This window comes from Electrona antarctica (genome assembly GCF_951216825.1).
Source record: "Electrona antarctica genome assembly, chromosome: 7".
NCBI lineage: Eukaryota > Metazoa > Chordata > Actinopteri > Myctophiformes > Myctophidae > Electrona > Electrona antarctica.
Window position 1 is genome coordinate 36,190,388 of NC_136812.1, and position 27,403 is coordinate 36,217,790.

The 27,403-nt window shown below is 41.6% G+C and overlaps 1 protein-coding gene across 4 annotated transcripts in view; it reads right to left on the reverse strand.

The window, feature by feature from the left end:
* Positions 1 to 965: 965 nt before the first annotated feature.
* osbpl1a (oxysterol binding protein-like 1A) overlaps positions 966 to 27,403 on the reverse strand; it is a 34,824-nt gene continuing 8,386 nt past the window's right edge. For 3 of the 4 annotated variants that reach the window (XM_079506634.1, XM_079506636.1, XM_079506635.1), the window contains 22 exons: positions 27,085 to 27,152; positions 25,808 to 25,852; positions 25,622 to 25,695; positions 24,826 to 24,889; positions 24,456 to 24,557; positions 23,690 to 23,812; positions 21,930 to 22,011; positions 21,132 to 21,238; positions 17,613 to 17,775; positions 15,316 to 15,496; positions 10,916 to 10,991; positions 10,422 to 10,556; positions 8,403 to 8,500; positions 7,611 to 7,793; positions 7,384 to 7,491; positions 6,226 to 6,315; positions 5,744 to 5,870; positions 5,258 to 5,371; positions 4,714 to 4,837; positions 4,305 to 4,395; positions 3,730 to 3,750; positions 966 to 2,491 (listed from right to left, as the gene is read on the reverse strand). In XM_079506634.1, the coding sequence (XP_079362760.1) occupies positions 2,389 to 2,491; positions 3,730 to 3,750; positions 4,305 to 4,395; positions 4,714 to 4,837; positions 5,258 to 5,371; positions 5,744 to 5,870; positions 6,226 to 6,315; positions 7,384 to 7,491; positions 7,611 to 7,793; positions 8,403 to 8,500; positions 10,422 to 10,556; positions 10,916 to 10,991; positions 15,316 to 15,496; positions 17,613 to 17,775; positions 21,132 to 21,238; positions 21,930 to 22,011; positions 23,690 to 23,812; positions 24,456 to 24,557; positions 24,826 to 24,889; positions 25,622 to 25,695; positions 25,808 to 25,852; positions 27,085 to 27,152 (2,279 nt within the window). In that variant the 3' untranslated portion in view covers positions 966 to 2,388. The remainder of the gene's footprint in view (positions 2,492 to 3,729; positions 3,751 to 4,304; positions 4,396 to 4,713; positions 4,838 to 5,257; positions 5,372 to 5,743; positions 5,871 to 6,225; positions 6,316 to 7,383; positions 7,492 to 7,610; positions 7,794 to 8,402; positions 8,501 to 10,421; positions 10,557 to 10,915; positions 10,992 to 15,315; positions 15,497 to 17,612; positions 17,776 to 21,131; positions 21,239 to 21,929; positions 22,012 to 23,689; positions 23,813 to 24,455; positions 24,558 to 24,825; positions 24,890 to 25,621; positions 25,696 to 25,807; positions 25,853 to 27,084; positions 27,153 to 27,403) is intronic. The other variant, XM_079506637.1, reaches the window with a different exon arrangement.

Genomic DNA, 27,403 nt, shown 5'->3' on the forward strand with positions numbered 1-27,403 from the left:
CGATTATCCGGAGTCGGGTCGAGGGGACAACAGCTCCAGACTTCCCTCTCCAGAGCAACATTAGTAACTTCATCCTGGGCGATCCCGAGCTGTTCCAAGACCAGTTTGGAGATATAATCCTCCCATCTGGTCCTTAAGGTCTGCCTGGGAGGTTCCTTCCTGTGGGACATGCAACGAGGACCTCCCTAGAGAGACATATACTTCTCATCCCATCTCTAAGGGGGAGATAACATTAAAAACATATAAAGGGCTTGTGTGCAGGTAGTACAATCAATTAGTGGAAGAAAAGTGACCTAGGGTTTAGATGTAAGAACTGAAGCTAATATACTATAATTATCTATATATAATTTTGTTCTTCTCTGGTAGAAATACCAACAGGATTCAGAGGTGCATGTGAGAGTGGAATAGACTCACAATGAGAGACAGTTACAAAGAACAAACCTGCTGTACTCGTGTACAAAACTGTACTCAGGTCACCTTGTTTTGCACTTGCTAACACATAGCCTCTGAAACCCAGACGTTTTTAATTATAGCTAACACAATCAAACAGTATCTGTGCCTCCGGCCATCAGCCAGCATCATCACCCTGCCCATACATGGTTCAAATAAAGTAGCAATTTTTTGGGACTAAAGGCCTAATAGCTCCTTATAGGCTACTAATCCAAATGAGTAGATACCGTTGCAATGTAAACAAGTTCCACATTAATTCAGTGTCATGTGTGTTGCAACAATAAATAAACCTCGAATCTTATGAGGCAGATTGGACAAGATATTCAAGACAATATATTTCTTTTCTATAAATTAATTTATAGATATAATCATGTAATGTAAATAATGCAATAGTGGTATAGACAAAGTTCATAAGTTTGCATTTTAAAAAACGACTCAAAAATACTTTTGAGGATTGAAATCAGAGCAATAGTGTCAAACCTTTCTGTGAAAATTTGAATATTATTTTTTCCCCAGACAGTTGCAATACATTTTAATTAGACCGTGACACACAGTAGGTGGCCAAATGATGACCAGGAAGTAATGAGACTATTAAATAACAACAAGACTAAAGACTATTCTACTTCTTCGTACCTTGTCGTAGGACAAAACTTGTTTCAGTTGAAAGTACATTGTTTGTGTACGTCATTTGACGTGTGTTGATTTCACGATGGTGTTCACTTCAGTCACTGTGGACAAACTTGACATTCTCTCTCACACACACACTCACATGTTTTGCAAAGACCTTGCAACTCAACAACTCAACCAAAAACACTGTCCTAATAATTGTAAATTAACCGAATAATTAGCGGTAGTGTAAAATTGTCGGGTTGTAAAATAAAGATATGCAAAGTTAAACATTCATGCCATTGATACACACACAGTACATACTGTTGTTCATAGACGTGTAAGTAAACAAACAAAAACTAATAAATGCTATATGTAGAGCTAACATAGCCCTCCAGAGATCACATGAATAACTAGACTGCTTTTGTTTTGTTTTCTTGTGTGAATACTATATGTCTCGGGTGCAAGTAATTGGTTTAAGACAGTGTTTCCCAACCTTGTCTGGATCAGAGCCCACATGAGAATCTCTAAAGCGTACGTGCATTGAAAACATGCTTAGTTTGTAAATCGATCGTGTCCCAGCATGGATCAACGCAAATAACACAGTATACTTAGTTCCCATTTACCATTATCATGATGCAAACTATTGTTTTTGAGTTGATTAAAAATCAAGTGTTTTACCAATTATTTGAGGGCCCACTTGCAATATCCTCACAGCCCACAGGTTGGGAATAGCTGGTTTAGCAGTAACCAATGGCATGTTCCCTCCTATGAGGGATGAGCTTGGAAGGTGAAATGAGGTGATGAGAAGATCACTGGAGGTGTAGTAATGTAAGATTGTGCAAACTAGTATACATATATAGGAGCACAATACAGCGACGATTAAAACAAGACACGCACATTCAAAAACCATAAACCTCCTTATGCATCAACCTATGCTACAGCAACTTAATGCATCAACACATACGGATAATAAGGTACATTATGAACAGAAAATAATTTGGTCTAAAAAAAAAAGAAATTAAGAAAAATAAATCTCCAAACAAAATGCTTTACATTTTGTAACTATTAAACACTAATTATTGCCATTTTATGCACATTAACATAATAGAATAAGGCCACATTGTACACAATAAAATCCTCAGTATTAATTAAACTCTGATAGTTAAATTAACATGATTTTACTGTGCAGTCATAGTATGCTTATTTGCATAGCATTTGCATATAGGAGGCTTGTTTAGAAAGAAAGCTGGAAGTTATCCGACGACAAGGCAGCAGCTACAGTAGCATAGGTGTCATATTGCCCTAATCTGGAGCATCAGGAGACGTCTTCTAGTAGATGTCAGGCAGGTCGGTGTAGTTCCTGTCCCAGTAACCACCAGCAAACAGCCAGTCCTGGGCGCTGATGTGGGGATTCTGTCCCTGGGCAAACCACCTGGAGGAAAAGAAAAAAACAACAACAGACATTAAGGGTGATTCTCACAGCAGTTGAGACGAATAACCATCTACAGTAAGTCCATAATTTATTCTGAACCCTCCCCGAAAAGGCCTAGCTGTCCTGACTCCTTATCCATGATTTATACATTATGGATAATTAGTATGGACTTATTTTATTATTCGTCTCAACTGCTAGTATAGAGTCTATGCGCATGCATAAAGTTAATGGCAAATCGAGTGGCAAAGTGAGTTTAGCGTCGTTTAACGTCGTTTAATGCAATCATATTGGACTTCTGTTTGGATGTATGGGCTATCAAGGCCAGAAAGTAGTTTTTTGGCACTCAGTAGGCATTCCCGCATAACTTCCTGGTTTGATGATGATGTCACGCGCATACCCTCTATTGTATAACAAAGACAATAGAGAACCATATGGTTATAGTCATCGTTATAGCGATTGGGGTGAGCGGCCTGTATGCCCAATTTACATTTTGTCGTATAATGTTATCCCGAGATGAAAATAGCAGCTCTAGAAGGTCACGGCGCTTGTGGGCTTGTAGATCTGCTATTTTTGGGCATGGATGAATCAGGCTTTTTTTTCTTCCAGCATGACTGTGGTCATTAGCCAGGAAGTTTACGGGAACGCGCACACGCGCACGCGCACACGCACACGCACACACACACACACACACACACACACACACACACACACACACACACACACACACACACACACACACACACACACACACACACACACACACACAGTGAAAGAACTGATTGTACTAGGACTGCTACTAATTTAGCATAAGATTCTTTGGCATTATTTGAATTGATTCTTTGACGCCAAGATTTGTGATTCTGTGGTTATTCTTGCCAAATCTACCTGCAGTTCATACGGTAGCTCAGCAGACAGCACAAAATGCATTTGTTGTTCAAATATTGAAATTATTATGATTATGATGATGATTATGTGTGACATAATAAAGTTATTGCTTTAAACGTTTTTTTAAATATTGTCTAGAAAGACTGCACCTTTTATGGCATGCAAAAAACGATGTATCACAACGTGAATGTCAAAGAATCACAATCTTATTGAATCGTGATAAATATTTGACTTGTGAGATCACAGCTGATTCAGGTGGTTCTAATTATAGAGTGCCACAAGTGCTTGTTATTAGCATGACATGATCACTCCACACGTTAAGACACACCACATGAACAGCAAGCGTCTCTAACCTTGGGCCAAGGGCAGGGTTCCTTAACATCAGTGAGAAGAGGCAGCAGAAGGAAATGTCAGGATAAAAAGTTAAATGTAATTTAACTTTAGCATTATAGCCACAAATACAGAAAACAGTGTGAACTCATTATGATTGGAAATGTAACACCATTAACTCTGGCTTCTTTATGACAGACAGATTCAAATTTTACTACTTTTGTTTGTGTATAGATTGGCTATTTTCAAATATCTTAGTATAAACTTAATAGAAAGAGTCTTCTTACACACCTACGCACAAGGACTGGTGCATTGGAAAATAAATCAACATGAAAATATGGAGAAGTCCCGCACACCGTCTTCGCTTACACAAGCAAGTTATTGAATACAAAACAACGTTTCGGATCAACTTCATCAGGTACTGTATCTAGATACCTTATGAATGTCAGAAGGTCAGAATGTTGTTCTGTTTGTCAACTTGAACAACAGCAAGAGACAATGTGTGGGATTTCTCCCTCTTTTCATGAATCTAGATAAAGTCCATAAAGTTGCTATGAGCGTAACAAGTTGTAGAGAATGGACAGTGTGACAGTCTCACCTCGACTTCCACTCTTCGTCGGCTTTGGAGCGGTTCTTACGGGCAGCTCTCTGCTTCTCCTCCAACCTCTTCTTCTCTTCACTTGCTAGATCTACAACCACAGGGGTGGGCGGGTGGTTCTCAAACATTTTCAAGGTCCCACAAATTGATATCTGTATGCAGAATGCCCATTTGAACAGTTTTCGTGCCAGGGACAAAAAAATATTCAAAAAGTTTCCAACGTTTATTTTATAGAATAATGAGCTTGTAGACAGGCTATTTTCAAATAGTCAAGTTCTAAAGTAGGCTATATCTTTATATTAACTAATTTTGCTGAGTCCCCGGATCTAAATTACCTGGCTCATTAAAACGACAAAAAAGGGAAAACTAAGTTGGTTTGAAGATGCGATGAGTTAACAATCATTATTACCAATATCGCCGTTCTCCATGGCTCGTATGTCAGGCCTCAGTCTGCAGTCTGTCTTGGGTATGACTCCGTCCATCTCTGTGGTCAGCTCATTCAGACGCATGGCGAAGGACGTGAAGCTGTACATCTTCCAAATAAACCAAACCACATCAATTATTTCAAGTGTCAAAACATCAACGAATCATGCATCATTTGTCGCTGAACCTTTTTGACAAGTGTCGCTCAATTTTTGTTTTGTTTCGTTAAACACATAATTTTATATGAGCACACGTGCACATACATTTTATACTTGTATTTTATAATGGAATGGACTGTATGGGGAGATGTGCCATGATCCAAGGAATCCAGATGAAAATTATTTCCTAGTGAAGTGTGTGATTATAGCACCACCATGAGGCGGATTAAAAATAATAATAAAAAAATAAAAAAAGGGCATAAGTTATTCCTCTGCCTACTGGGAGTGTGCGTGCATAGTTTAACCCCGATCTGTCCAACTTATTATATTTTAAGCTGTATAATATAATACGCTGTCTGTCTCTTACTGTACCTCGACAGAGTTGGCTGGTCTGGGAGGCATTCTCCAGAGGAGCTGGCTGCCTGGAATAACCTCCACTGTATCTGTGTCTGGTTGAAGCACATCCTCAACCTCCTCACCAGAACCCTGGACATCAACACACAGTCAAGTGCATCAGCAGCAGTGGTGGACAAAGTAAATACTCAAGAATTCAAAAGTACATGTTATTATTTTTAATGGCTCATGTACATTTAGAACATTTAAAACAGAAAATCTAAAATGTGAAAAGAAGTAAAAATAGTAGATCGGCTAAATAAGGCTATGGGTATAACGATGGCATTAATACCCAAGTGATCTATGTTTATAATATATGTCAATGATGACATATAGTCCTTATGTATGCATCAATATATTCCTGGAGAGTCTATTTGATCATTCCCCAATTCCCGTATTGTATGACTTTAAACCTGGTGCCCCTATTTTTATTTGGACATAGGCAAAGATTTTCAATGTGCATACCGATTTAGCGGGTTTCTTCTCTTCCGTGTCCTTCTTGTCGTTTCTCTTATGTGCTTCAAAGGCAGCAGGGTCTACTATGTACATACATTCTGTCCATTTCCCATACAGAGCGCACAGCTTCTTTTTGCTGTGGAAAAACAAACACAAACTCAGGTCTACCGGAGTAATGCATTCCTGTCCACAGTAGTCTGTTGGAACAGTAGAATTTAAATAGACAGAATGGACATTTTCAAACGGCACTATCAGCCTCATATCGTTGCTGTCAGGCACTAACTGTTTCCCAACTGCCCGTGGCAAGTAAATAAATGGTTCGGGCAAGTAGAGTTTGCTTTCAGGTTGCCAGCCCAACAGGCAAGTGCGTTTGAATGGAGAAGCAACTGCATTCATTAAGTATTATTGGTTATTCCGGAAGAACAAATAATGCTACTACCTATTTGACGATTTGACAATATAGTTATGTTGATTTGAGTTGAAAAAAATACCTTTTGTCCAGAATATAGCCTTCAACTTTGTGCAGTTCCTTGCCAAAGAGGCCACATGGTTTGAAATTCAGGCAGCACCTTTCACCAGTTCTGGGTAAAAAAGCAGAAATAACTTTTCATTTTTCCAGACATACAACTAAACACCGCTTCCTCATTTTTACTCTTCGTTTGCAAGACAAACTTCCTCAACGTATTTGACTTGAGAAGTGTCAGTGCTCGTCTACACAGTAGCAAATAGCGTGCAGTGCACTTTCATTTGAGAGGTTGGCACAAGCTAGACTGTCTACACAGTCAAACAGTGCTAATTTAACTGAGAATGTGCAAATGGATTCCATTTGCGTATGTGCAAATGGATTCCATTTGCACATACCGTAATTTAGTAGCTGTACCAACCAAGCACATTCACAGGTCAGGTGTAACGCTGAATTCACACCAGCAGTGGTATTTCACTTCAGTGTGTAAGCGACGTTCAGTGCATTATCTACGGAGAGGAGGGACCACTGCTTTCCCCACTGCGGCAGGAGGAGGAGCCAGCAAAAAGTCAAAGTTGCGAAAGATTCCACTTTGCAGCGGTCGCTGTGTGGCGAGTCAGAACAGCAGCCAATCAGTAGCACTCTGTACTCTTACGTAGGCGTGGACAAGAGTATACACTTGACATCACAGAAACTGACTACTCTATAGAAATAGAGAATATTGGGAGGCAGTGGCTCAGGGGGTAGAGCGGCCGTTTGGGAAACGGAAGGTTCCCGTTTCCTTGGCTCCCCCTAGGTTAGTGACGAAGTGTCCTTGAGCAAGACACTGAACCCCAAACCGCTCATCAGGACGAGTGTGAATGTGTGTGTGAATGGGGGAATGCACATTGCATTGTAAATGACTTTGGATAATGGTGCTACAGTATATAAAATGCACCATTAACCATAGAAGCTGTAGGTGTGAAACTAATCAAGCTTGAGCAACAACATATCCTATTTCTTACCTAATTATGTATAAATCATTTACACACAATCTGCCAGAAACAACTCTGATCCACTCTGAGCACTGGAGCGAAGCCTGCTTACGAGGGTGTCACCCATACCTTGGGAACCCCCATTTTATTGCATTTAGGAAATCTCTGCGCTAAGGATTCGCTTGCATTCGCCTTGGTTTGCATGTCCTTACTTGTGATTAATCACCTCCATTGAACCATACTGCTCAATCCACAGCTGGCCCACAATGATGTTGTGGACACAACAGGAGGGGTTTGTCCATGTGTAGGCCTCATTGTACCTGGGGAGACAATGGTGAGAACGGAATCGTGGCAAACATCTGGTCCAAATCACTGTAAAAGTTGCATAATGTGCCGGTGTGCTGGTTTCAACCAAAGCCTTTCAAAGGCTCTCTCTCACTTGGGCAGCTCCAGCGTGATGATTCCCTTCGGCTCGGCTTCCACGCTTTTGCCCCAGAACTTGAGTTTGGGGTAAATGGAGCCGTGGAAGACGAAGTCTTGCTTGAGGCCCTCAGCGTGGATGGCGCTGACGGGAGGGTGGTGACTGACCTGCTCCGATATCAACCTGAAGCCCAGGTCCTCTCTGACGGATTGACATGTGAAAAAAAAGAACAACAACTAAAAAGGTCTGTACAGTAGCTGGGGTCTTAAAGCTGCAATCCATAACTGTCATATCCTGCTGGGGATGTGAACCCGGGCCTCCTGTGCGAGTGCCAAAAGTTCTACAGCTGAGCTAATACAGAATGCTAGTTTTGGCAGAGCATTGGTTCTCAAACCTTTTTTTTTAATTCAAGGATCCCCATAACTCTGAGAGTGTACGAATGGAACCAAAGACGGGTTATTTTGGTTCCATTTGTACACTCTCAGAGTTACAGACCTGCAAGGTTCATTTGGAACCCTGAGGGTCCCTGGACCCCACTTTGAGAACTACTGGGGCAGAAGATAAAAGTGCTTGGCCTTTCAGCTTCTTGCAATACCTCTCATCAACCAGTAGGTGTCCTACCCAACCACAGGATATAAACGTCTACTCTGGATAAAAGAGAACAACCACGACCACCATAGTTGTGTTTATAGTGCATTAACATACTCAACAGATTGGTTGAAATATAATTTTCTTTACTAAAATAATTAACGGTTTGCAGTTTTAAGTACATAAACTGTGTTGAACATGTGCTGTGCATTTCTCTCTTACCTGACCAGCTCGTAGGTTTCTCCAAGCAGTGGGTTGAAGGGTTTGCCGGTCCGCTCCCACTGGGAGGCCACGGCCGAAACCGCAAACGCCGCCACACACTGCAGGCACATACAACATCGTCACTAATTATGAATGTAAGGCGAAGATCCACAGCCTACTACAGGGGGTTTCGACTGATTGTGAACGAGGGACCACCACCCTGACTTAGAATCAACCTGAGGTCCACTGTTGTGTTGGGTGGGGAACTGGGGATATGGGCTAAGATTAGTGCTTTTGTAACACTTGCTATGCATCCCATGTGTATACTGTACATCCCACCGTTCCTCAACCAATGGTCCATTTATTTTCTAATAATCTCCTAATAATAATAATAATGACTCAACCAGACAATCTGGTGCACTTCCCCCTCTTGAGAATTTGAGATTCTAACTCCCTTTTTCTGTTGAATTTCTTGACCTTCAACTTGTCAGTTGACCTGGTGACTACATTCGTCACCAGGTCATTCACTTCACGGTTTCTCAACTAGTCAAGTGGGAAAAATAAAATAAAATAAAAAATCATACATTACTAAATGCATGGTCAGTGTCAGTGACCACCTGCAATACCTTCACAGACCACCTTTTGAACACCCCTGGCCTACTACGTTTAATGTACAATTAAAAGAGTAATTCACCCACTGTCTGGAGTGCACACAAAAGCATGTAGACGTGTTTTAAAGTGTAATACCCCTGCTATAAGTGACCTAATCGTGTTGTAACTTTCTGTTGCAGCGAGTCTACATGCTCTAGTCTAGGAGCAGAAGGAAAGCTTGCTTTATGTACAGCACAATGTGTCTGTTTACAGTTACAATGTGTGCTGTCTTAGTGCCATTCAGTGACCAATTTATATTATTATTTGCCAATTTACATGCGGCTGTGGGCCGATTGAGAGCCCCTGTTCATTCCTGTAGCAATAAAGCTACTGTTCATGGAACTATCCTAGTGTTGTGTTCCTCATTTCACCCTGGGCCTGGTCACGACAATTGGTCACAATTACAAACAATGAATCGTCTTAATGGGTAATGAGTGTGGTGCTATCAACACTTTGCTCACATTCAACCAATGAACATTCGAAAGCCATTTCTAACTGACAACAGGAACAAAGCCTTCATTGTACCAATTCATGCACAGTTCACATATTTCTCCTCGTTAGTCCTTGTGCCTTTTCTTCTTTGTTTTTATTGGTGTGTCTGTTATGAAAAAATTATATATTTATAGGAAAAAAGACAAAACTGAAAGAAGAAAAAAAACTAGAAAAAGAAGCTTGATGAATATAGCTCACAACTCATCACATCAAGATGTAGAGCAGTGGTTCTCAAAGTGGGGTCCAGAGACCCTCAGGATTCCTTGAGGGGGTTCAAATGGACCCGGTCTGTAACTCTGAGTGTATAAATGGAACCAAATGGACCCGAATTTGTACACCCTCAGTGCCGTTATGGGGGTCCCTTAAAGGGGAATTTCTTCCTAGCCGTCTTTTTACAAAATGATGTTGATAATATGTATATTGACCAAAAATATATATATATAAAAAAATAATAAAGATATATATCCTTTAAGAAAAGCTTAGGCTGGGTCTAACGTCAGAGCAAGAACGTACTGCCGAAGCAGACAACCCGCAACACTAACAATAAAATCCTTACGGTGCGAGGCTCAATTATACAGGTTGAAATGAAGGAAATGCCAGCACTCATTGGGTCTAACGTCAGCTCACGTAGAACAGGAAGAGTTGCAGCAACAACAATGCATGGAGTGTTGCTGTCATATCGTCTAGGACAGATGTAAACAAAAAACAAAAAACAATTGCGCGACTGAATAAGAGTTCTAGCGTTTGATCCGCACGGACGGTTAATCCGCTAATTCGTTATGGAATGCTTTTTTTTCCAGTGACGAATGGATACGTGTCTTCATACGGTAAGAAAACAGCTTGTGCGCAACTGCCCTTTAAATGAAGAAGTTTGAGAACCACATATGTAGAGGATACCTTCATCCTCTCAATAGAGTCTGGGGAGGCGATGGCCTGGTGGATGAGGTAGGTGTGTTCCATGTACTCTGTCAGACGCTGCAAGAAGCTCAGGGGCTCATTGAAAATCACTGGCATTGTAATCTTGGAGAGCTCCTAAACATAGGGAGTGAGATAAAAAATAAAAAAACAATGTGTTTAACATGAAACACTCGGTTGTTTTCAACTGAACAAATTCTATGACAGTGTGTGTGCAGCCATGGACCATGAAGCTGTGCTATGAAAAGTATAATTTAAAAATTCACATTTTATGAACATCCCAAATGTCTTTTGATGGCAAAAGAAAGCATTGATTGGAGCTAAATAAAGGATTAGTGTGAATTCAAGGCTCTATATATCCCCTGCCCTCCTTTTTGGTGTGTGCCAATAAAGAAATGGAAGTGAGTACTTTGTGCGCCAGTTTCAGTACATTATGTGTGTAGTTAAACGTGATTGTGTATTGAATGAAAGCTTACCATTCCAATGCATTTCCTGAGGATGCTCCAGATGCTAAAGTCATTTCTTGAGAACATAGGTGCAGGTAAACTGATCCTGAACGCAGCACGCGCACACACACACACACACACACACACACACACACACACACACACACACACACACACACACACACACACACACACACACACACACACACACACACACACACACACACACACACACACACACACACACACACACACACACACACACACACACACACACACACACAGTAATAAGGCTTTATGACGACTTCTACAACTGATGCAATGTGACTGACTGCTCAGTATATCAACAGATTAAATGTGCCAGACATGTAATGGATGCAGCGTTCATGTCTTATTCAAGCGAATACAGTCTTCAGTTCAAAACAAAAGGCTGTAGTGTAGTTTCAGGTGCAGGTAATGCTGACATGCTGGACCAGCGCCCAGACTGATAGTCAACACCCAAACGCAAGGTGTTGAGGCTAATTTATGCTCCGTCGCACAACAGTGTCACGCGCCAAAATAGCAGACATACAAACTCTGTGAGTCGCGTTGTTAGTTTGTAGCCCTGCTATTTTTGCTGTAGGGGTCTTCCTCAGGGACACCTCTACACATTGCGGAGGCTCAAACCTGGGATCTGCCGTTTCCCAGGCCGCCTCTCTCTCTACCCATTCAGCTATGGGCGCCCATAAAGTAACATTGCCTTGATTGCTTGATTGATTGAAGTATTTATTAACAGTTTGCAGAATGGGTACAAAGACTACTTTGGACGACACACTGATAAAGCATTACACTTGTTTACAACAGGGTCCACCTTTTTCAATTCATTAGAGACGAACAAATATACACTTCTATATAAAAAACTGGAAATCATGTAAAGAGGTAAAAAGGGAAAGGAAACATATACAGTAAGGGGGAAAGGGAGTGGGGGGATTCAGATTTTACGGGGGGCAGTTTCGAATTGTAGCCGTCCGTAGGTAGCCTAGTTTCCAGCCCATAGACCCCGCCCACTCAACTGAGCGCACTGGAGGCTCAGAGTCTGACAATCAGGCTAGTCCGTAGGTGCCCTTTGAGAGCTGTTTTGAAGGAGTCAAGGGATTCACATGTCTTAATTGCTGTTGGTAAGGCGTTCCACATTTTGGTGGCATTGGAGCGAAAAGAATTTAGTCCCTTGTTTGTGCCGAATCTGGGTTGAACATGGTTTGTTGAACTCCCTCTGATGTTGTGGGTGTGAACTTCGTTGACATTAAGGAATTATTTAGACAGGTACATGGGTATCTTGGTGGTGTAGCGAATCGTGTGGACCAGACCCATTGCAAGATGCTGTACTCTGTCGTCAACCCTAAGCCATTCCAGCCTGTCAAAATGGGCAGGGGTTAGGTGGGTTCGGGGAGTGAGGCCAAGTAGTAGCCTGACCAGTTTATTTTGGGAAGTCTGGAGCCTTGTTTTAAGGGCCTTTGAGGTGCTGTGGTACCAAGAGGTGCATGCATAGTCCAAGAAACCTTGTACGAGGTCTCCTGTTAGGGTCTTCAAGGTGTTTTTGTTGACCAGTGAGGAGATCCTGTATAGGAATCTTGTTCTCTCTCTCTAACCAAGAAGCCAACCAAGCTAACCAAAAAGTTTTTCCCAGGTGTAAAGATAGTTTGTTATCAGCAAGCCAGGTGCAGATTCTAGTTCAGAGCTGAGGGCCTTTTCAACATGCAGTTTGTTCCTATCCGAGACCAGCAGTGCAGAGTCATCTGCGAACAGGAACAAGTTGCAGTCACACGCTGATGTCATGTCGTTAACGACATGACTTCAGCTTGTGACTGCAACTTGTGACTGCAACTTGTTCCTGTTCGCAGATGACTCGGCACTGCTAGTCTCGGACAGGAACAAACTGCAGGTTGAAAAGGCCATCAGCTCCGAACTCGGTAGAATCTGCACCTGGCTCGCTGATAAACTATCTTTACACCTGGGAAAAACTGAATCCATTCTCTTTGGCTCTAATAGTAATCTCAGCAAGGCAAATGGCTTCTTGGTTAGAGTGGGTGACAATGTTATCACACGTAAAGATGAAATTACCTAACTAGGTTCCATCCTGGAGGCTAATCTTTCCGGTGATAAAATGGCCACCAACGTAATCAAAAAGGCCAACCATAGAACAAGATTCCTTTACAGCAGGGTTCCCCAATAGGCGGCCCGCGGGCCATTTGCGGCCCGCGGAAGAATTTAAATAAATAAATAAATGGGGGTCAGTAGCCTATGCATGTCAAACTGGGCATCCTTTTCAAATGGGGTCCTGCCCTGAAAATGAATTTTCAGGGCAAGACCTCGACCTCACGCGTGCGGACTCGGCCCCCAGCCTGGTACCCTAGTCAAAATATGGCCCTCGAGGAAAATTAATTGGGGAACCCTGCTTTACAGGATCTCCTCACTGGTCGACAAAAACACCTTGAAGACCTTAACAGGAGCCCTTGTACAGGGTTTCTTTGACTATGCATGCACCTCCTGGTACCACAGCACCTCAAAGGCCCTAAAAACCAGGCTCCAGACTTCCCAAAACAAACTGGTCAGGCTCCTACTTGACCTCGCCCCCCGAACCCACCTCACCCCTGCCCACTTCGACAGGCTGGAATGGCTTAGGGTCGACGACAGAGTACAGCATCTTGCAATGGGTCTGGTCCACAAGATTCGATACACCCCCAAGATACCCATGTACCTGTCTAGATACTTCCTTAATGTTAACGAAGTCCACACCCACAACACCAGAGGGAGTGCAACGAACCATGTACAACCCAGATTCGGCACAAACAAGGGACTAAATTCTTTTCGCTCCTATGCCACCAAAATGTGGAACGCCCTACCAACAGTCATTAAGACATGCGAATCCCTTGACTCCTTCAAAACCGCCGACTGAGCCGACTTGGGGACCCAACACAAGTACAACACAAGAGATGGTCACGGCCACACAGCCAACTCAAGGTACGGCCACGGAGCCGACTTGGGGACCCAACGCAGCTCCTCCAAGAAAAACAAACAAATGAACGGAGCTGAACGTGAATCCACCCCACCGCCCACCCCTTTTTTTCCCTCACTGTATATGTTTCTTTTCCCTTTTTACCTCCTTTATGATGAATTCCTGTTCTGTCCTTTGTCTATATAGAAGTGTCTATTTGTACGTCTCTAAATGTTTTTGATGAATTGAACATTGTGGACCCTATTGGAAACAAGTGTAATGCTTAATTGGGTCGTCCACTCACAGTTAACAGCCTTTGTATTGAGTTTGTGCTTGAAATGTACTGTAATTCGGCAAACTGTTAATACATTTTTCAATCAATCAATCAATTACATATATTAGGAACAGTAAAGGCCCTAGTATGCTTCCTTGTGGAACGCCACAGCTCACTGGGAGGGGAGGGACAGTGTTCCGTTCACCTCTCTCCCCTCCAGGTAGGATTGCATCCAGCTCACCGATCAAAACCAATTGCTTTTAGCTTGTTAACCAGTATGGAGTGGTTCACAGTGTCAAAAGCCTTTTGGAGGTTCAGCATGACCATGCCGCAATATTTGCCAGCATCCACCTCGTGTTTGATGTGGTCGCTCAAATAGAGGAGTCAGTGGAGTGGGATGTTCGGAAGCCAGATTGGAATTCGTACATTAATACTTTTCAACCTGTTCATACTAGACTATTTTTTCCCATCACTTTTGAGATGGAGCTTAGGATAGAAATAGGGCGGTAGTTGCCGGGGTCTAATTTGCTCCCTTTCTTGTGCAGGGGGGTTACTTTGGCCAGTTTGAAATCTTGGGGGACCTGTCCCTGTTTGATGGAGAGGTTTATTATGTGGGTGATGATTGGAGCTATAGAGATGGCTGAGTCTCTGAGAAATTTGGAGGGAATATTGTGGGGTTGAAGGAAGGGCACTCAGGTCTTTTAAGTACCTCCTCAGTTGTTACCATTGCCAGTTTAAAATCATCTTTACAAGCCTGAAGCTCAGCTCATAATATCCCCCCTGACTTAGAGGGCGCCACAATCCACAATGGAGAGATTAGTTGACACAGGATCGTGCCGAGTTCCGATTATTGCATTACACACACTGTGACCTCATCAATGTTTTACGCCACCCAGATCAACACAAGCCTTTCTCTGGGCTCCAGGGCGCCGGCCCACTCTCTAAATTATTCACACTTTTGACTTGGCAAGACCTTCAGTAACGACGTGAAAAGTGTTAATTTAACCCTGCAAGTATTTATTTTCACTCCCGGGGGTAGAATTATCTCTCTTTACTACATAGTTAAAAAACACAGCTAGGACAACTTGTCCATTTTGCGGACACACACACACACACATGTACACGTGCACACACACGTGCACACACACGCACACGCACACACACACACACACAGCTGCTGACCTATGTTCCGGGACTCCGTTGGGTTGAGCCTCTTCCTCGTTGCCATGGTGATGGTCTTGTAACATGCTGGTGGGGCTGCTGCGGTTGCTGCTGAACGAGACGGAGCCTTCCTCCTCTTCCTCCTCGTCGTCGTTGCTGGCCACTGTCTCGAAGCCGCTCAGGGAATGCTCTGACTCTGACTCTGAGACAAACAGCCACACACACAGCCCACATGCATGCATAGGTTTACGTGCTGGGAATGTCACACCTAGATAAGACAGGTCGTTGCAACATTAGCAATGTGCAGTGCAAGAGGTCCAACAATATGGATCTGCCATGTTGGCATAGATACGTTACACACAGCAAAAGAAAGAGTTGAAGGTAGTGCAAGTGATGTGTTTTGGTGAAGACAAAAAGGTTTCTGTTTAAAAGTTAAAGCTCTATTTTCTGATAACAAGCAGTGCCTTTGTTCAGTAACAGGGTGACGGTCACTGTCTCTCCAGATCTTTAAAATACATTTTCAGGAGGGTTGCCAATTTCAGCCAAATAGGAGAGAGAGTACCTATTTATCAGGTTCCATTTTTATAGTGTTCCAGTTCCAATCTTGTCTGCTCATTTATGTGTGTCATCACTTCGAATTTCACCTTTTTATCCGTTATTCTGTGTGAGCTCTCTCTCCTAGTTGGATACAATTGTTATCCTTACCTGAAAATGCATGTTCTGTTTACTAAAGAGCTGGAGAGACCCTTGTTACAGAACAAACACTACTATCACTACCAATCATTACTATCAGAATATAGAGCTATTTCATACTTATTTTAACAACAAAATATCACTTAAACCACAACTACTTTTTTCCTTTTGCAAAGTAACAGAGCAAATTAGATATCACAAATAGTTACATACATTCCATAGTTATTGTCAAACATTAAAAGCTTCTGCAAACACACACATATGATAGAACTGATAACACAAGATATATTTAAACCAATGTTATAGCGTAACCACGTTACTCATTGTTTTGTTTAAATAAAGGCTTATCACAATTCCAGTTGTTAGGAATGAACCAAGTCTCTCTCTATATATTTCTTTACATTTAATTTTGTTGTCATGCAAGTATTTCAACAAACAATTAGATGACGTGCAATCCAGATTCGGCACAAACAAGGGACTAAATTATTCTCGCTCCTATGCCACCAAAATGTGGAACGCCCTCATTAAGACATGCAAATCCCTTGACTCCTTCAAAACCGCCCTCAAAGGGCACCTACGGACGGCTGCAATTTGAAACTGGCCCCCGTAAAATCTGATTTTCCCCTCACTGTATATGTTTCTTTTCCCTTTTACCTCCTTTATGATGAATTCCTGTTCTCTTTTTTTTGGCTATATAGAAGTGTCTATTTGTATGTCTCTAAATGTTTTGATGATTTGAACAAGGTGGACCCTCTTGTAAACAAGTGTAATACTTTATTGGGCCGTCCACTCACAGTTAACACTAACAGTCTTTGTATTGAGTTGTGCTTGAAATGTACTGTAATTCTGCAAACGGTTAATAAATATTTCAATCAATCAATCAATCAGTCGTGTGAAATGGCTTCAAGTAGTTCTAGCACATTCAAAACACTTGTAACATGAGGAGCCATGTTGACACCAAAGCCATCCACAACACGAGACAGTGTTCCAGTGCCCCATAAAGGTGTAGGGGTGCAACAGTAAAATAAAAAATCGACAATACAATAAAACAATCGATTAGAAATCGATCCCTATTTTAGACATGCTATTATACGGTAGGTGAAAAGTAAAAAGAAAAACTTTCAAAAATTGTGAAAATAGCTGGATATACAAGATCACAAAAGTTGCATGCCTGTAGATACACTATTGTCACCATTTACTGTATGCATGACACTGTCGTGCTACGAGTATAAAGTAGGGCTTAACTGGTTAATCGATTCGTCAATATATACCAGTGTTTCTCAAAGTAGATTCCACGAACCACAGAACCAACTTGGTTCCTTTTGAGGTCTAAATTGACCCTTACAAGTGTGTAACCAAATGGAATGTAACAGTTCCATTTGTATACCGTCAGAGTCATGAGGAAACCTTGAAATTTAAAATGTTGAGATCCATTGATATATACACAAAATAAAAAGACATTTTAAAATTGCTTCCCGGTTATTCGATTAATCGAAAAGTAATCGATAGAATTAATTGCCAAAGAAACACTCGATAGTTTCAGGCTTATAAGGGTGAACAATGAAGCCCTTCTCAAAACTCTTCCATCGTCAGCTGTGTAGTTTTAATAAAACAGTTGAACTCACCAGACACGGCGTCGTAGAACTCATCCTCACTGAGGGCGCTGCGCGGAGACGACCCCTTGACGACGGATTGCTCAAGTTCGTGGTGCTCTATGGCGAGCGTCTGCAGCGCCTCCGACAATATCTTATTCTTCCCCACCTCCTGCTCCAGTTTCAGACTGCGCACCTGTATCCACACACACACACAAATGCACACACGCATCCGCACACACATACACACACGCACACACTCAGCGTCCAGCAGTCCAGCGTGGAAATCAGTGTTTCCCAACAAATGGGTCAGGATCCATTTCTGGGTCATGCAACCGCTTTTATGGGCCACCATGAGTAAATAACCACCTTTTTTATACAATTTTCAAACCCAAAAAGTACTGAATCAAAACTTTCTAAAGAATTTCTGAAATAACAATTAAAAAATACAAATACATAGAAACAAATTGTAAGAAAATGTCTGCAATGAGACACGTTGTGAGCTTGTAGATCAGCTATTTTCCAGAACCCCTGGTGTATTACACAGCATGGTGACCCTCTGATAACCTCCCTGCTACAGCGTGTCCTCTGAGATAACAGACATCACAGAGGCCTCCGTCTCTAGACCAAGGGTTCTCAAACTTTTACATGTCAAGGTCTCCACTTAACTCAGAGCATTCCCTTAACGGAACCATGGTTCCATTTGTATACTGTCAGAGTTACAGACTTGTAAGGGTCCATTTAGACTCCCTGGCTAAAAAAGAACCCTGCGAATCCCTGGAATCCACTTTGAGAAGCGATGCCCTAGACGGGACCCGGTGCTGAGAGACATGTTTTCTCTGTAACGGAGGACAAGGTATCCTGAAGCGGCCATCTCAGATGGCTCGCCTGTCAACCTGACTCCGCTGGACGAGAGGAGATCAAGTGACAGCTGTGGACATGGAATATGAACCGTTTGCCAAACCTCTCATCTAGGCATCAGAGCAGAAAACATGAAGATGTGTGCTTATTCCTAAAAGTAGGTCTGCAACAAATCCATTTAACGTATTGTTATATACATATTTGATTTTGGGGAAAACAATCAGCTTTTGTCCTTATATTGTTTTAGAACGAAAATGCCATGGCAGATTTTAAAGCTCACAATGTGCCGCAGCAATATTAGAATGATGTTTTGCTTTGATTTGTCGTTATTACAATAATTGAAAAGGTAATTGATAATCACAAAGACAATAAGCATTAGGTGCAGCCCTAGCTCATTCTTCGATGATTACTTTAGTAACGGATACTTTCAAGTGTGCGTGTCTGTTCACACCGACATGTCAATCACAAATTACTATGATTATATGTTTGAACAAAGAGTGTAAAATAGACAAAATGGAAAAGATGCTCGCAATGGAACACTAGAATACTTTCGTTTCAAGTATTATTATTATATTATTAGTAGTAGTATAAGAACAATGGAATGCCTACGTATGTGCAAGCATTACAGTCTTTGCATCTGCTAACTTAAACAGCGCTCTCTCTTTTTCTCTTTACCGCTTTTTTCTCCCCAATTTAGTCGTTATACCAATTGATTCCACCCCACACACATTTTGTGTGTTGTCAACTTGTTGTCACTACTGTTGTATCCTACTGGCACATCTGCCAGTAAGGAGCCCCCACCGGGAGGACGTAGAGCCTTCGACCTACTCCTCCCGACCAACACCCATAAATATCACCATATACACCCGGCTTTCCTCCCTGGACACGGGCCAATTCTGTTTGTATAGACACCTGACTAAGCCGGATGCACTGCGGTGGATTTGAACCCCCAGACTTCACGGTGGTGAACAGCATTCTCTAAAAAGGAGACCCCATTATTATTATTATTATGAGCATGCCATGCCATCAGCCGCAGAGCTACATAACAAGCTGAATTCAAGCAATATTGTTGATCTTGTTGCCTCAATCTACTGTAACAATGCTATTTCAACACCTCCATGCTGGAAGCATGCGAGTCCTGCATTTCATAGTGCTCTGGAATGCAATGAGGCTTAGCTCACTTGTAAGCCACTAGTTTACTAGGGGTGCAACAGTCAACTGAACGAATCGATTCATCTATTAAAAACAAAGTTATAAATTAATTGCAATGTAAATGTAGTAACCTAAATAGTATTGGCATAATTATATGCCCACAAGCAACCCAATGTAGGCAATAGTATAGTTTTGTACAAACAAAGCTTAGAATAAAATAAACAGCATGCCTCTTATCTTATCTCTTATCTGTAATCATGTTATGAGAAGAGAGGATGAAGGTAGAATAAACATTGGGCTGTCACAGATGAAGATCACAGAGAAATCACTGGAGTCTCTGCTACGGCATGCCAATGAGCATAGAGCTAGCTCTATTAAGCTACATGGCATCTACAGTACTTTCCTACATACAGTGCAAAAAGAACAAAAATAATAATAATTGAATAACTGTGAGATGTAATTAGAATTAAACCACAGAGGGGGGCTGACTGGCCAGTTTTTCAACTGGCCAGCCAAATGGGTTATACTGTAGGTATACAAGAGATATGACTTTAATTCTGCATGTATTTACAATGAAATTCTCATGCCCAAAAATTCTTGACCCCCAACATGTAGTACTGCACTCTGCCTTTGTTTTGAGTTAGGTTGTGTAGTTACTGCAATTTTTATCTTTTTCTCTAAAACAAAACAAAACTCAAACTCTGAAACTTTGTTACAAGCTAAAACAGACATAAAGGAGTTCATTTTTAGTCATAACTTAATTTTGACCAAAAATATAGTTACTGCACTCTGGCTTTGTAGTGCAGTAGGCTACAGTGGAAACCTTTACAAATGTGGATATATATTTTTATATACAGTTTTTTTCCCATTGAAATAGCAGAGCACAGCAGTGTTTTGGCTGTGCAATACTACAAAACAAACTACATTAGGGCTTGCCTTACAGTATGTGGTTAAAGGTGGTATAGTATTTATTTGTTAACAATCTCCGGTTTACTTCCCGTATCTGCGTGAAGTGGGCGGACACATTATTAGGAGACTGGAAGAATGTTGGAGTCTATTCATTTTCAATGGAAGAATGTACATGAACACAGCTTCTGATCCATTCTTTAGCTCCATGATCACTGAACTAAATATTGGACACAATCATCACAAGCCACACAATATTTCCAAATCAGGAGAAAATAAACGTTCTCTATCCCAGCAACACACTCTCGCGATATTTGGGAAGATATCTGAAACGTCTCTCTGTCCATCTGAAGTCTGACGGACAACACATAGATGACTCTGGCCCCATATCTAAGATGAGATTATGTTATTATGTGAATATTATAACGTGAAATAAATCATGAATGAACATATTAAAAGTGAAATAAAATGTGTGTTCCAATGCTTAATAATATTTGTCCATAACTGTCTTGACTCTTGACTGATGTGGGCTGATTTGGGAATCATGACATTTGCCATGTTATTTCTCCTATATCAGTGTGTGCAGTGTAAACGGAGTAGACGGATAGCAGTAACGGGAGACTTGACACCTACCCCTTCCTGCTTGTTGAAGAGGCTGAGACAGACGTTCAGATTGTAGCAGGTCTCGCTCGACAGCACGCACACCTCACGCATCTTCTGCAGCAGGGCGGGCGGGAACCCTGAGGGGACAAAAAGGCAGTAGAGTGAGTCTATGCAATTAGGTGCCGTAGTAATGGCAGAAATGCATTGAGGTGAAAGCGAAGTCAAATCTTAACAGCTATTTCTATTTAACCACTTGATCCCTATATACACTTAGTTGACCGGGGACCACCAGGGTTCTATAGCCTACTAGGCCCTTCCCTTTTTCTCCTCTCTAATATCTTCCCTGGAAATAGCTGAACTACAAGCTCACGTGTCGCAACACTACGAGTTGTCAGCTTGTAGACATGCTATTTTCACCCAATGTTGATCCCAGAATATGGACGCTAGTGATGTTTTTCGATACATATAGACGTGCAGGAGAAAGAGAGAAAATGGTTACCACAGGCTTTATGTTGAGCGCCCTAAACCCTTTTGCGTGGGACAGAAATCAGCGTACTCACTCTTTGTTTATGACACAACACATACACATGTTGCATATTTGCATATGAAAGCTGGACATTGCAAACCTTTGTGTATTTGGTGGCCATGTGTGTGTAGCGTTAAATAAATGTGGCATGATGACACTGACCACTGATCAAGATGTCTAAATAAATATTTCACTAGTTACCATCTTATGAAGCATTTTTTTATTTTATTTATTGTTTTCCCAAAGATAAAGACTTGGGGGGGAAAAAAACATTAAGAAAAAAAGAAAGAAAGATATTTTACGTTCTGCAAGTCCGTCTTCTTTCACCATGGAGAAGAAACTGGTCACCTCTTTCTCCAGAGTGTTGTGGCTGGCCTCTGCTGACTGGTAACAAAGAGAAACAGCACTACGTTTACAAAAAGGAGATGCACTCCGTGGTGTCTCATTCGGCAAAGCGTATATCTAATGTGCGGCCGAGCATAGACATGGTAACCTCCTGCCTCTGATTGGCCTACCGACACTGCCTGTCTCGACTGTCCTCCGAGATGCGAGGTTACTCCGTGGTGGGAAGATAATACAAGAGAATGACAGCTTGGCACGCGCGACAGAATGCAGCCTTGTAACTAGGGTTAGTTTTATTTTTGTAAAAGAGGCAAACTAATATTGTTGATGCCGTTTGCTTTGATTGAACACGATGTACTATGATTTGATTTGGGTGTGTACTTCTAAATAAAGTGTTAGTGATGATTATCGTGCATTAATCTAATTATAGTAAACTAATACTATTATACTAAAACGGATAAAGGTGAAGGGAAAAGAGACCTTTTTACAGTACAATAATGTTTCAGGTTTACACATACAAATACATTAAACAATAATCAACACAAGCCCTTTATTTAGAACACACCCAAATCAAATCACATTACGGCGTAAATGTTCAATCAATCATTCAATCAAAGCAAACGGCATAAACAATATTAGGTTGCCTCTTCTACAAAAATAAAACGTACAGTAAGTTACAGGCAGTTCTCTTGTATCATACTGATACTGTATACTGTTATTTTCCACCACCTCGCAGCAGAGATCAGACTGTCCAGTCAAGACGGGCGGTGTTGGCAGGCGGGGCATGTCTAAGCTCAGCCGCACATTAGATATACGATATTAGATGAACATAATAACTTGGGTGTTGCCAATGTCAACCTTTTCTGGATCAGGGCCCACTTGAAAATCTCTAAAGTATCTGTGGCCCACCCATCTGACCACTTAGAAACTTCTAACACAGTGGTCAGATGGGTAGGCCGCCTGCATTTTCAGACCATGTTTATTTTAATGAGTTCAGTTGTGTTCAGGCTTAGACCACTGGAACCAACATACTAGTATATACTTTAAAGATGGGGTACAGTGATTTTTCCAGTTTTTCATGTGTTTAAGAGGTGACAGTACTTCATTATACCCCTTGGTGTGGTTGTTATATGCAATGATGTCTTTCCTTTGTATTTAGGGTTTCTTCCTGGAGGCTGAAACCTTGACAGTCAAACGTGCCAATGAAAATGAACAGTGATATGGTGACATCAAAAAATCATCTCCTCCCCTAACCCCTCCCCCGTTCTCATACAACAGCTGTGGGTGCGGCTTCAGTTCAGGTGGATCACCATTCACCACCCATCAGGCAAACCAGGCATACTTAATGAACTGGTGGGCGTGTCTACACAAAAACAATATTTTAACAAATACTGTACACTTTTATATTGTCCACCTGATGAATCGATGATCATGTTTTAGGGTGGAAAAGAATCATGGCATTCCATCTTTAAATATGGAGTATCGTGATTCTGTTTTGTATGCGTCTATGGAGTTAACATTAACGAGTCTAATAGATCCCCAGGTGTGGTTGGAATATTGAAATGTTTTAACCAAATTTTAATATATAAGATTTAGTTTTTATATTATCATTACAATCGTAGTGTTTCACCAATTATTTGGGTGCGACAGATAGGTCAGGAGGTAACAGGGGGTGCACGGCCAAAAATGTTTGGGGACCGCTGTTCTAGCTTAAAGCCACCTGCAGTGAGTCTGTGAGGCCGCTCAGTGACATCATTTCGTCCTCGTCCTCCTCGCTGCCCTGTTCCTGGGAGCAGTAGTGTGTGCTGTAAGCAGAGTGCTCCTCCAGAGCCTCCAACCACGCCTAGGAGACATTGAGCTGTTTCCATTAACGTGTCAACTACTGTAGGGCTGAAGAAAGACAAGATAAAAGAGACACACACATCCCGGACCTACTAGGTTGGGTGCTGGATCAAAAGTGCAACATGTAGTGACAAATAATAAAATCTGCACACCAATACAGTTCTCCCGTTTGCAAAATGTATTATGTAACATTTCGAGCCCTACGGCTCGAAACGCCTTAATAAGAGAAAATAAGAGAAGAACAAGAATGACGAGTCATAACTGTCAGGTGCAGAAAGCTCTGGTTTATGAACATCTACTGTACAGTTTAATCAGTTTGTGTGCCGCAGCCTCTGCATCAGCTCACGTTGTGGCGTTCAGAGTATGGGTTTTATGCCCGCACCGTTCAGATTATGGGTTTTATGGGTAAGTCTCCCATTGGCTTAGAGGCAGCCTAGAGACAAAGCAGCCAATCATGAAAAAGTGTCCACTACAGTCTCTACTAGAGGTAGTAGTGAATGTAGGCCAGGTACTTTTAAAGCAACTGGCAAAAATATATTTTTCAACAGAGACAGTGTGACTAGTGTCAAGTCAACAAACAAAACTCCACATGTTGTGAACACCCATTGATCCATGCGAGGGAGTGAGAGAAACAAACATCTTACTTTTCTTGTAGCCTCTGGGCCTTTTTTAGGTGAAACTTTGAAATGATGTAAGCTGTCATCAAAGCACTTGATGGTAAAAAAGCAAGGATCTTTTGCTTTGATCTGAAACATGGAATTGAAGATAAAGTATAATTATCAGATTTGCATGATGCAAATCTGCAATGACAGGTATTGTAATAACCAATATTACTCAAAATAATATACAATATTTACATGACTTGTACAACAATTATACATGAGCATATCTGGTGTCATGCAATAATGAATTCCCAATCGTTTAAGACATTTGTCGACAACAGCGGCATGCTCAAGTAAGGGACGCCGGTTTGAAAGTGGTTAAGTGTCACAAGGGACTATCAACTTGACTCACCAGACAGTGGGCCTGTGTTAGCGACTTACAACCTTGCCTTCTGGTAATGTCTGCTGCGTCTGACCTTCAATAAGACACAGTGAGACAGAAGCAGACAGAGAGAGAGAGGGGAATAAAGAAGGAGAGAGACAGAGAGAGAGAGAAAGGGAAGTTCTTTAGTTAGACATTTCTAAAAGTATAAAACGTATGTGAAAACAATAAGTGGAGGTACTAAGTTAGCCTACCTACAAGAAATAGCAGTATAGAAGTAGCAGAAGTAGCATTCATCTGTTGAGATCAGCTCTGGACACAAAGTCAGGCAAACTCCGCCATGCCATAACAAGTACGGCAGAATGACGAGAGAGAGTTCATTTCTCCCACATTTGACATAGTTACAGATTCTGTATGTGATAAAGGTGGTTCCCAGTCGATAGACTAGAACAGTGGTTCCCAAACTTCTCAGGTGGAGACCCAACAGAGAGATTAGATGTTTGCCAAAGTAGTGAAAATAGCCGATCTACAAGCGCACAAGTGGCGCGTAGATCGGCAATTTTCACTAATTCTTAGATTTGTTTGTTTTTGTTTCTTTGTTTTAACATACCGGTATACAATTATTTTTTATTATATTATTATTATTTATAAAATAAATCTTTTGAAATATATTTTTGTATATGTAAGAAAGTAGGATTTTTACTCGAGTCGCGACCCATACAAATTGGTTGTGGGTCGCGGACTAGAGGGTACATACTGTTTGGAGTACCAGGACAAGACCCCGTCCTGGAGGACCACCCAGTACGACGGACTAGAGGGTACCTACTGTTTAGAGTACCAGGACAAGACCCCGTCCTGGAGGACCACCCAGTACGACCGCCAGCTGAAAAACCTGGAACTCTGTGGGATGAAACTACATTAGATCTGCATTCATTTTGGGTCCAGCATGAGGTTTCTGTCCTTTGGCGTATTGAATTGTTCATATGTACTGATTGACAGTGTTGTACTGCACCTTCCACAGCAGCCCTTCGAAGGTCTTGACATGACGTGTCATACCCTGCAGCAGGCAGAAGTAGGAAACACACAAAATCATTTTCGTGTCGATGATGATGCACAGAACTTTTTTCTTTACACATCTGATTCTGAATATCCACGTAAATTGACGTAATTGTCCTAGTGAGGTCTTCTGTAGGCACTTTTGTCACTCAAACGGTGTGTTGGGCTTTCATTATATGAATGGGGGCTATAAACCCACCAGTAACCTTACGGTCAACTTGTGCTTTGCATGACAAGAGACAAACGACTTGTCACACAACAAAATTGATGTCAAAATGACCAAAATGTGTTACCTCTAGAAACGTTTATTTGTTTATTTGAAAGGATCCCCATTAGCTGATGCCATGGCAGTCAGCTAACTCCTGGGGTCCACACAAAACATATTACAAAACACATTAAAAAAGAAAGAAAACTAAAACATGAATTGCATCAATTCAGTTCATCAATATCAGTATATATATAAAACACAATTAAATAACATACATCAATTCTCAATTACGTATAAAACAGATTAAAACAAACACTAGTATAGAATAACTTTTATATATTTAGCCTAAGCTTGTTCTTTCAACTGGTCATTCAAGTAAATAACTCTTTACCTTTTTCTTAAAGGCTGCCCTATTTTGTGCAACCTGTAATTCAGCTAGATTCATTTTAGACGTAGATAAATGGTGCATTTTATAAATAAATGGTGCATTTATATAGCGCCTTTATCCAAGGCGCTTTACATAGATTGTGCATTACATTCACCCATTCACACACGCATTCATACACCGATTGCGGTGGAAGCCATGCAAGGTACCAACCAGCACATCGGGAGCAATTTGGGGTTCAGTGTCTTGCCCAAGGACACTTCAACATGTAGACAGGAGGAGCCGGGATTCGAACCGCTGACCCATGGATCATTGGACGACCTGCTCTACCTCTTGAGCCACAGTCGATGACCATACAGTTGAACAATAATCCAAGTGACACAAAACTAATGATTTACAAACTTGACCCATGATGTCAGAATGAACATAAGATTGACACTTTCTTGTGACTGCAATACCTCTGCCCATTTAGCTGACTATTGTATTTACATGCTCAGTCCACGATAGTTGACTGTCAAGGACTTGTGGTAGGACTGTCAAAGGTGACTTGTGGTAGGACTGTCAAAGGTGACTTGTGGTAGACGCTTAATAAAGTGTATACTCTGATTGGTTGGGGGAAGACCACTGACAGGGTACTCACTCGATGGATGTTGCCTTCCAAGACTTGCGTCATCACTGTGTCATTGGCCAGATCAAATACCGTCTGACCTGGGAGATAGACACGTCAGGAAAAAATATGATTTTAGTACAAGTTGCAGCCTCTATTGCCTGTCAAGTCTCTGCTGTTTTTTAACACTACTTTTGCCGGGGAATTCTTCAAAATAAAGGCGCTAGAGTGCCAGCAGATATGGCAGATTTACTCTGAAAAGCCCCGCCTTCCGTTCCCCCCAAAACCGGGAGGCATAATCTTCCGTTTTTACCTCACGCTGATTCATCTAAAGTCTCTCTAGAAGCGTTTA